Below are 10,451 nucleotides of genomic sequence, written 5' to 3' on the forward strand. Positions count from 1 at the left end.
ATATATATATATATATATAAAAGTAGTCATGACTGAAATACCATTTATCATAAGTAGACTCAATTGCTAGATAGAAGTAGAGTCAGCTTATTATTAAAGAATTTCACTGCTGCTAATTTTAATTTCTCCATACTGAATTGAAACAAAATCCCTTAATAGACAAGGTACAAAAAAAAAAAAAAAATTGTTGAGCACTTCCCTTTTCCTTACTTTTATTTGCTTACCATTTTGCATTCATTGTGCTGAAACAACTGCCATTTAAGAATGATAATCTTTTGATACTCATCCAAATATACATAGGATTAAATTGCATTTTGAAATTATTTTTCACATCATTTAACTCTCTTCTTTTTTCTTTTTCATTTTTCAGTATGTCCAAAATAATAAAGAGTCAGACAATGATTGGTTCCGGCTTGAATCAAATAAAGAAGGCACAAGATGGTTTGGGAAATGTTGGTATATACACAATCTGCTAAAATATGAATTTGATGTTGAATTTGATGTAAGTAACTAGAGTTTAATTTACTTCATTTTTTTTTTTATCTCAAAATTAGAGAATATATTCATTGAAATGAAGACTTTCCTATTTTTCACAAAATCTACAATAGATAAACTGAATTGTTCAAGAAATCTTTACTCTTTTTGATAATGATAGCATGTAAAAAGCACCATTCGAGTGTGACCAATGCCAGTGCCACATAAAAAAGCACCATTCAAGTGTGGTCAATGCCAGTGCTGCCCGACTGGCTCTCATGCCAGTGGCATGTAAAAAGCACCCACTACACTCTCGAAGTGGTTGGCATTAAGAAGAGCATCCACCTGTAGAAACCTTGCCAAATCAGATTGGAGCCTGGTGCAGCCTCCTGGCTTGCCAGTCCTTAGTCAAACCGTCCAACCCATGCCAGCATGGAAAGCGGACGTTAAATGACGATGACTGATGAAGGTGGTGAGCTGGCAGAATCATTAGCATGCCAGGCAAAATACTTAGCAGCATTTTGTCTATCTTCATGTTCTCAGTTCAAATTCCACCGAGGTGTCGAATTTGCCTTTCATCCTTTCGGGTAAGCACCAGTTGTGCACTGAGGTCAATGTAATCAGCTTACTCACTCCCCAAAATTGCTGACTTTGTACCAAAACTTGAAAACAATATTGATTAGATTTGGTCTTGTTCATTTGTGATCTAGATGAATTATTGATGCTGTTGTGTGCTTTTACAAGAGACAAATTTTAGATTCCTAGCATTTAACAGCAAATGGATGCATTTGGCAAATGGCTAACAGGGTGTCCTTTCAAACTGATGTATATATTTACCTTTTGTCAAAATGTATATTTTTACATATATATTTTGTATATATACATACACAATATGTATATTTTATATATATTTAATTTTTGTCAAAAACTCCAGACCAATTTTGAGGAATTCTTCGAATGTAAGCACCAACCCGATAGCAAAAGTCACTCTTTCGGTTTCCCTTTTAATCCAACTACATAAGGAAATCAGTGACATTTTCAGACTAAAGCAGAATGATTTCAATGCCTTTTCAGTGTGTCTCTGTTGGATCCTTACTTAACCAAATTACCTGTTTCTCTTGAAATGTGTTATAATTCTTGGATATGTGTATACTATATCAAAAATGATTAGCCTCTGATCATTCACTTTATTAACTTTAATTCTAAACATATTCAGGATGACTGGGAGGATTATTTATAACCATATCTTCACTCCCAGAATCTCTTTCTCTCCTAAGAAATTAGTATTAATTTTTATAAACCCTTAGCTTGGCGGTATTCTCCTGTTTGTTTCATATCTACAATCTTTTATGTTGAAGAAATGCAGGAAAATTAATGTTCTTGACATCGGCAAAGATTTCAGTTGAATCTAGTATGGAAATCCCTGGATCAATAATTTTCTAGCTAGGCAGCTATTACAGCATGTACAAATTTTTCTCTGATTTCCATACCATCCACTTGGTAGTGTATCATTTTTTTTGACACTCCTTTTCATCCAGGATATCCTTGTTCTCACCTTCTGTCATATATACATGCTCTTCTGATATTCCAGTCTTGCTTTCTTATTACAAGTATCATCAATTTAACCTCAACTTCTACTGTGTGTATCCTGGGTTTAGAATAACTATGAGTGTTGTAAGAAGCAACTAAAAGTGTTGGCAAAAGGAAAGACATCTAACTGTAATAACATTGCCTCAAATATTTTACATTCTTCTGCCAAGAGTTTTGTTTGCCACTTTACTCTTATAGTTATAATTTTGAGCAATTAAAGTTAAAAAGAAATAAATATACATGAACAATAAAAACTTGTTCCAAAACTTAGCTATTGCTTTCAATGATTTACTTTGTGTTTCATTATTTGTATTGCAAAAGAAATGAAGAAAAATGTTATACCATTAAAGAGTTCCAAACCTGCAGAGGACAAATTAACTTTATCCCTGAGGGTAGACCCCAATATTGCTTCAGTTAAAAGAATATAACCAAAAAAAAGAATGTTTTTGTTACCTAAAATGGTTTCATTTTTAGTTTAATTATAGGATGGTATGGCAAATAAAATTTTCATGGCCTTTGTGCCGGTGGCACATAAAAGCACCCACGACACTCTTGGAGTGGTTGGCATTAGGAAGGGCATCCAGCTGTAGAAACTCAGCCAAATCAGATTGGAACCTGGTGTAGCTACCTGGTCCACCAGTCCTCAGTCAGATCGTCCAACCCATGCTAGCATGGAAAGCGGATGTTAAACGACGATGAATTGATTTTATTTTTCATGAAACTGAGGCCACTTGAAGCTAAAAAGCTATCAAAGTGCTTAAACTGTCTTATGTTTTTATGATTTGTGGTCAAGATAAAAAAAAAATCATCAGAATAGTTTTCAGTCTGTAAACTTTTAATAGACTAAAAACTGGAGAATTTAAAAAGAGTTTCACTTCAACTGAAATAGTTTACTGTTAAGCTATTTATTAAACCTTTATTTTTGCAGATCCCAGTAACTTTCCCAACAACTGCACCTGAAATAGCCCTACCTGAGCTGGATGGAAAAACTGCAAAAATGTACAGGTGAGTTCTGCATTGATGTTTCTGTTGAAACTTTCACCTTCACTGAGACACCATGCATAGAAGAGTTATTAATAAATGGAAATATTGTAGAAAATTTCTAGCTATTAAGCTTTTAGTTTGTTAGAGCTCTTGGAGCAAAATTTTGTAGTTATATATTCCACCATTCTACACATAAGAAGTAGTGATACCTTAGGGCAGTCGTTGCTTTCACAGAATTAGGGTTATCAGTTCTTTACAGAAAGATTTTTAAAGGATAATTAAACCTAAAAAAAAAAAAGAGATTAGAAAAGCTGAGTAGCACTTTGAAAGTGCATTCACAGCAGCATCTCAAGTTCACTTATTATGAAGTATAGTCATGGCTATGTGGTTAAGAAGCTTTTTTTCCCTATCCTGTGGTCTTGGATTCAGTCCCACTACATGGCACCTTGGGCAGGTGTTTTTTACTATAGCTTCAGACTGACCAAAATCTTGTGAGTGGATTTGGTAAATGGAAACTGCAAAAGGCCCTTTATTTATATATATATATAAAGTCAGTAAATGGTGGGGTTGTGTTAACTGCATATGGAGAAATGATAGGAAAGGGAAAAAAAATTATTATTATTTTTTCCTTTCCTATATATATATATATATATATACACATACATACACACACATTCAACCACAGTAGCGGTTAAATATATTCTTAAGTCCACCATTTTGTCAATTGCAGCAGCTTCCAAGCTTCACCACTCATTCAGTTCTCAACTAAATTGCAAACTGTTAATAGTTTTAAAGAGGACATGAAATGGATCTGGATCTGACACTTTCTTTTCTTTCTAGACATGATGCCAAGCAGGAAATAATGTCAGCTCCCAACAAGCTAGAAAAGCAACCAAATCTTCTTTAAATTACACTCTAACATTCTGAAAAAGACACTATCATGCAGGCGTGACTGCAGGGTTAAAAAGTTAGCTTCCCAACCACATGGTTTTAGGTTCAGTCTCATTGTGTGGCATTTTGGGGAAGTGTCTTTTACAGTAGACCTGGGTTAACCAAAGCTTTGAGTAGATTTCATAGATAGAAACTGAAAGAAGCCCATTATGTATGTGTGTATGCTTGTATAAACAAAGTCACATAAATATATATATACTTACCTACATACATATGTATATATATATGATAGGATTCTTTCAGTTTCGTCTGCCAATTTCACTCACAAGGTTTTGGTCGGCCTGAGGCTTTAGTAAAAGACACTTGCCCAAGGTTCTATGCAGTGAGACTGAACCCAGAACTATGTAGTTGAGAAGCAAACTTCTTACCACACAGCTATGCCTGTTAGTTTGAGTGCTGCTTAATGGTGAAATAGCACAAGTAGCTACTGCTAAATATTCTCAGCTGTTTGAGAGTTGTCTTGTATACAAATGCAATTTACAGTGGTTCACAGGATATGAACTACTAACCTTTCGACAGTGTTCAATGCTTTATTGACTTGGTCAACTATGTTATTTTTTTGTAGGCCTTTGTTATCTTCTTAAATCTAATTCCAGTGGTGTTTAACCCCAGGTCAGCTCTGAACAAGAAGACCAGTCATGATCATCCAGTCTTTTTTCTAGATTATATGATCTTGTGTCCTTCCTTTTCTAGTAGAAATGACTGCTATTTCTAGTAAATTGTTCAACCTTCTAATTCCCTTATTAAATTTGGATAGTGACACTTCAAGTACAAGCAAAACTGAACATTTATCTCTTATATCATATTTGTTTTACATTGAATACAGAAACCAACTAAACGTTACTTGACTTTTTTTTTTTTGTTCTCTTTATAGAGGTGGGAAAATTTGCTTGACTGATCATTTTAAGCCCCTCTGGGCAAGGAATGTGCCAAAATTCGGAATTTCCCATGCAATGGCACTTGGGGTAAGTATTTTAATGTAGAAATTGTTGAATGCAAAACAAGATACCCAACAGTGTTTAACTCAAATCTTTCTCCGTCTCTAAAATATACACTAGTCGTGAACAGAGGCTCAAAGAGCTAGATTACTCTTTTACTTGCTTCAGTCATTTGACTGCGGCAATGCTGGAGCACTGCCTTTAGTCGAGCAAACCAACCCCACGACTTATTCTTTGTAAGCCTAGTACTTATTCTATCGGTCTCTTTTGCCAAACCGCTAAGTTATGGGGACGTAAACAAACCAGCATCGGTTGTCAAGTGATGTTGGGGGAACAAACACATATACACATACATATATACGACAGGCCTCTTTCAGTTTCCATCTACCAAATCCACTCACAAGGCTTTGGTCAGCCCGAGGCTATAGTAAAAGACACTTGCCTAAGGTGCCACGCAGTGGGACTGCACCTGGAAACGTGGTTGGTAAGCAAGCTACTTACTACACAGCCACATCCTGCATTATCTTGTAGCTTTGAAATTTTGATGATGTGATTGATTATTTTAGAAATGAAATTCCAGGGTGGATGCGAGAAGCTGAATTTAGCTGGTTTGAACATATGGGCCAGATATATCCAGCTTAACCCTTTTGCATTCAGATTCTATCAAACATATGTCGTGGTTAAGTGCACAGGCTACTAACCCCAAGATTTCAAGTTCGATTCAAGGCAGTGACCTTAATAATAACATCGAAAAATACCTTAGGAATGAGAACCAGGTTTGAAATTTCAACAAAACACCTGATGAAGGCTGGAGGGTATATCAGCCGAAACGTTGCGTTAACAACAAACAAGATGAAGACAAATATCTGTCAAATGTAAATAATGTATAATGTTTATTTATTCATTGTTTTGAAGTGATTATGCATATCTTGTGGCTTAAAGAGTTTGATATGTAGCTGTTTATTTTTAGAATGATATTGTAGGGTTGTTATAAGGTTAGATCTGGTTAGTTTGAACATGAAACAGAATATGGTCAGTTTAAATGCTAATGGATTAAATCACTTATTAGGAACTAAACAATACTTTTAAACACGTTATATTCATACAATAGTAATCAGTTTTTTTGTTTTTTTTTTTCCTTAGCTGGGACCATGGCTTGCTGTAGAAATCCCAGATTTAATACAGAAAGAAATTATTGTATATAAACCTACAACCAATTCATGATTGTTTATATTTGTGCGCTGTCATCCTCAGTGAAAAATTAAAATAATTATTCATTCAGATGAGGTTTGTGTTTTTAATTTATAACCCAGTAATTCAAGAGAAATGTGGTGTGTGAAAAATAATGGTAAAATTATAAAGATATTGCAGAATTGAGATCTGTATACAATGACAAGACACTGAGTAATATTTCTCCTGATTAACACCGAAAAGTAGCAATTAACCAATATGCTTTGAAAGAACTTGGTCATTCTTCGTTTATTCTCTCAAAAAGTGCTGATGAACTAATATAGATTTATCTTCTGAAACATCTACTTTTCTAATTTCAAATCTTTCCAGGGACTACTCAGCCTTTCAATTCTCCAAAATGAGATATAAATGTATCAGTTATGTACTGGAGTAGCTTCAATCAAGTAATCACTCCATTATATGTACAGCTTTGTCCCGGTAGGTGACATCATGATCATACAATTTAAAAATCATTTTACATCACAAGATTCCATTTTTACTTCTATGTGTCTTGAGATTGTATACTTTGTCAAAAAGGAAAAAAAAAATTAGAATAGTGTATTGTGTGGTGAATACTGAATACCTTAGCAAACAAACTTCATTAGTCATTTTCAATTGTTCACAGAAGCCAATACTCTTCATGAGAAAATTGGGTGCAGTTGTTTGAATGCTGACAATTTGGCACATCTGACTGGACATTCAGCCTGATTTGATACTAGAGGCAAACACACATACAGAAATATAAACATAGATTAAAAAGTATGAGAGAGAGACATTATAATTAACTAAACACTCTCGTTTCCTCTCACACACATACAGGAATATGTTCATGGACAGAATGAGAGAAACATTAAAACGTCTCACCAAAACGCTTCATCCTCATGAATGCTCTCAAGAAAAGCATGAACCTCATGTAGCAAGATAAGAAATTGATCTTAATCAATGTTATGTCATTGGTGTATGTTTAGAGCCAAGCATTTTTGTCCCATAAGAGAGATCCTTCAAAATAGAGGATACTGACTGGAGGACTGTTATTGTACAATCCATGCAGTTGTACTTCAGAGAACAAGTCATCAAAATTAACTAAAACACATACAAGTATAACACTGACTTTCCAGATGCTCCTGGCCCAGACCAAACTAGTTTACTGGTATCTTACACAGTACAGTATTACTTATACTAATGTATAAGTATCTGTATTTCATTTAATTTAGAGTGTGTTAGCCAATGTGACAACTCTTGGTTTGGAAAAATTAGTAACTCAGAAAAGCTTTGGAACCAAAGGTTCTAGAAAATCAATGTTGCATCTGTACTTAATTCGCTTTCAAAGTATCACAATACATTTAGGAAATAATGGAGGAATCTGACGTTTCAGAAGTGACTCATCACGTAAGGAATTTTTTTAACTGAGGAGTTTAGATAGTATTGAGAATATGTAAAGGAGAGAGGGATAAACATAAAAAAGTGATGGAGGTAATGTATTGAAAAGAAACAAAATAATTTAAAAATTCATTTTAAGTAACTAGATGTGGAAAGATAAAATTTAGTGTGCACATAAGGGTAGGAGTACCAAAAACAATTGTATGGATGCATAAGTAAATGTCAATTATGACAAAGTTTACTGTATGTATGTGTGTGTCTGTGGGGAAATTATATTTGTACAGGGTTATGAAGTAAAATTATATTTCCATTGATTCAGACAGGTAGTTCAGTTGTTCAATCAACTTACTGAATTACTAAGTGACTAAACATTCCATAGACTCATGTACTTTGCATGGGATTCTCAGGCATGACTGACTATACTGGACCTTTAAATTACAGCTACAGTCAATATGACAGGCTTCTACACAGTTTCCGTCTATTTGATTTAACTCAAAAGGCTTGAGATGATTTAAGGTTATAGTCAAAAATATGTGTCCAGGATCTCATAATTGCAAAGCAAACTTCTTAACCATTCAACCAAGTAACAAAGTTTAGTTTGCAGAATTACAAAAATAATAGATAAGAGAACACTATGCAATTGACAAGGTTTATTTGTGGATATAACGAAGATAATTGTGTCTCAACATGGAGGATGATCAACAGCGAATATTGTAAAGTTTAGCTGTTAATAATAGCTCATAGATGTTGGGGAAATATGATCTCTTTAGATGGAGGTTTTGTCATAGACCTTCACCTGCCACCAAATATTCTTTCATAACTGACTTAGACATCAAACAGCCAGTGTTTGCATGTGCAACAGCTACACCCCACTGGAAACTGCTTTAACCCTTTTGCTACCATATTCCTGTTGACATACACTGCCTTTGTTTCAATTAATTTCCAAATTAAGAATTTAACAAAATATCCTTGTGTTTGGAACATGAAATTTTGATGGAAGGTATTAATTTAAATCATAGAACTAGTGGTAGTCACTGCAAGGTTGATGTCAAAAGAGTTAACATCAGGTCAAAATAGCCAAACTCTTAGAATTTAATACACAACAGTACCAGCCAAATCACAAGAAATGATAGTACTGTACAGTGTGTGACAACAGGTGATTCAGCATCAAAGAGGTTATCACTATTCATTGCAGTTAGAGAAGTCACCCAATCATTTTGCAGCACATGACTTGCAATATCTATGACAAAGAGGCTTGTACTTCTGCGGTACAAAGTCTCAGTCGTCACTTTCATATTCTCCCAATTAAGATGTCACTTAGGTTACACACTTGACCTAGAAAAAATTCAAAGATCGACATGGACAGAGAAATCGTTAATGAATATTATGGACTATTGATTGAATGATAATGAAATAGTTTATACTTTTAAGAACAAAAACTGAATACTAATCATTTGGGAAATTCTTTCAAACAGCTTAACATTAGAAAGTAATTAAAATATATAAACACACATATCCATATGCACACATGAAGGGAGTAGATTGCAAATTACAAAATAAAATCACAATACATATATGTGAATACACAAACTTCAACTCCTGGACTGATAAAAATATTTCAACTAAGTTGAGTATATATATATATGCATATATAAAAAAAAATAACAAATTTCTTGCTATCTTTGTTTCAGAGACAGATTATTAAAAAAAAAATGGGTTGCTTGGAATTACCCCATGGAGAGAAAAAAAAAAAAACTTTATGAAGTGGGGAAACTCTTTCAATTAATATCTCTTATAAGGTTCATGTCTGTAACCTGAGTTATTTCTAAAACCAGATCCCCGAGACATGTAATCATATCTGTGATGCCTTTGTTCATAGCGGTTGCTGTCTGGCATCATATTAGGCAAGTTCTGTTTGTGTGTGTAACCAGCATTTTGGTTTAAGTACCTGCTATTATCGTAATTAGAATGCTGATGAAAATAACCACCTGTGGGTCGATTGCCATGATTTCCATAAGGACTACTTCCTTGACTTGTCTCTCTTGGCTGGTATTCTTCTGGCTGATTGTTCATGCGTGCCTGACGAGCCCGAAGAACTAAAATTTTACCATATAATGAAACCCCATCATAGATCTGAAGTGTGTAAGGAATGGATTCTGAGTGCTTAAACTGAATGAAAGCATATGATCTTTCCTTGGGTATAAACACTTTCTCCAATGGACCAGACTGAAATAGAGAGAAAAAAAAAATTACTGTTGAAATCTTTTTCTGTATACTAGCATAGGTTGAATGAATTTGAATTTTAAGAGAAATTTTGTACTGGAAAACATTTTTACAATTAAATGCTTACTTAACAGTAACCAACCAACTACAACATCTATTTTCAGATAGAAAAACTGATGCAATTCCAGAATAGTCAGTAAATGAAAGTAGTAGTCCAGCATGACTGTAGCTTACCTGTGATAACTAAAACAAACTAGAATATGTACTGCATCACTGAAATTTTGCAATAATCCATACATTGATTACAAAATGAAACAAATGGTAAATTCTTGTTGGTCAGTGGCATTTGACAATCACTTGGCAAACCACAGAATTTTAAAATTTTCTTGCAGCAATAGAAGAAACAATTTTTTCCCAAAAAACTTTTGAAAATTTCTGTATATTTTTTCTGAATAAATACTTGAATGATAAAAATAAAATTAAACCTTGGGAGGGGCATTATGCCGGTAATAAACACACGCACTAGTTCAGTCCTTTATTAATTTATAAACAGTATATAGTTTTTTGTTAAATCATTTCATTGCACTCTTGCAATCTCTTCAGTAACTTGTCTCTCCACAATGAAATGATTTAACAAAAAACTATATACTGTTTATAAATTAATAAAGGATTGAACCAGTG

At 33.9% G+C, this 10,451-nt stretch overlaps 2 protein-coding genes across 2 annotated transcripts in view; one reads left to right on the plus strand and one right to left on the minus strand.

The window, feature by feature from the left end:
- Positions 1–6,218, plus strand: part of LOC106873199 (ubiquitin-fold modifier-conjugating enzyme 1) — an 8,101-nt gene extending 1,883 nt beyond the window's left edge. The window contains exons 2-5 of the mRNA XM_014920439.2: positions 371–502; positions 2,993–3,069; positions 4,874–4,964; positions 6,081–6,218. Coding sequence (XP_014775925.1) covers positions 371–502; positions 2,993–3,069; positions 4,874–4,964; positions 6,081–6,161 — 381 coding nt within the window. The 3' untranslated portion in view covers positions 6,162–6,218. The remainder of the gene's footprint in view (positions 1–370; positions 503–2,992; positions 3,070–4,873; positions 4,965–6,080) is intronic.
- Positions 6,219–8,182: 1,964 nt separating this feature from the next.
- LOC106873197 (RNA-binding protein 7) overlaps positions 8,183–10,451 on the minus strand; it is an 8,942-nt gene continuing 6,673 nt past the window's right edge. Inside the window, exon 2 of the mRNA XM_014920436.2 lies at positions 8,183–9,773. Within this exon, the coding sequence (XP_014775922.1) occupies positions 9,330–9,773 (444 nt within the window). The 3' untranslated portion in view covers positions 8,183–9,329. The remainder of the gene's footprint in view (positions 9,774–10,451) is intronic.

The sequence above is a fragment of the Octopus bimaculoides genome, chromosome 5 (genome assembly GCF_001194135.2).
Source record: "Octopus bimaculoides isolate UCB-OBI-ISO-001 chromosome 5, ASM119413v2, whole genome shotgun sequence".
In the NCBI taxonomy this organism is placed as follows: Eukaryota; Metazoa; Mollusca; class Cephalopoda; order Octopoda; family Octopodidae; genus Octopus; species Octopus bimaculoides.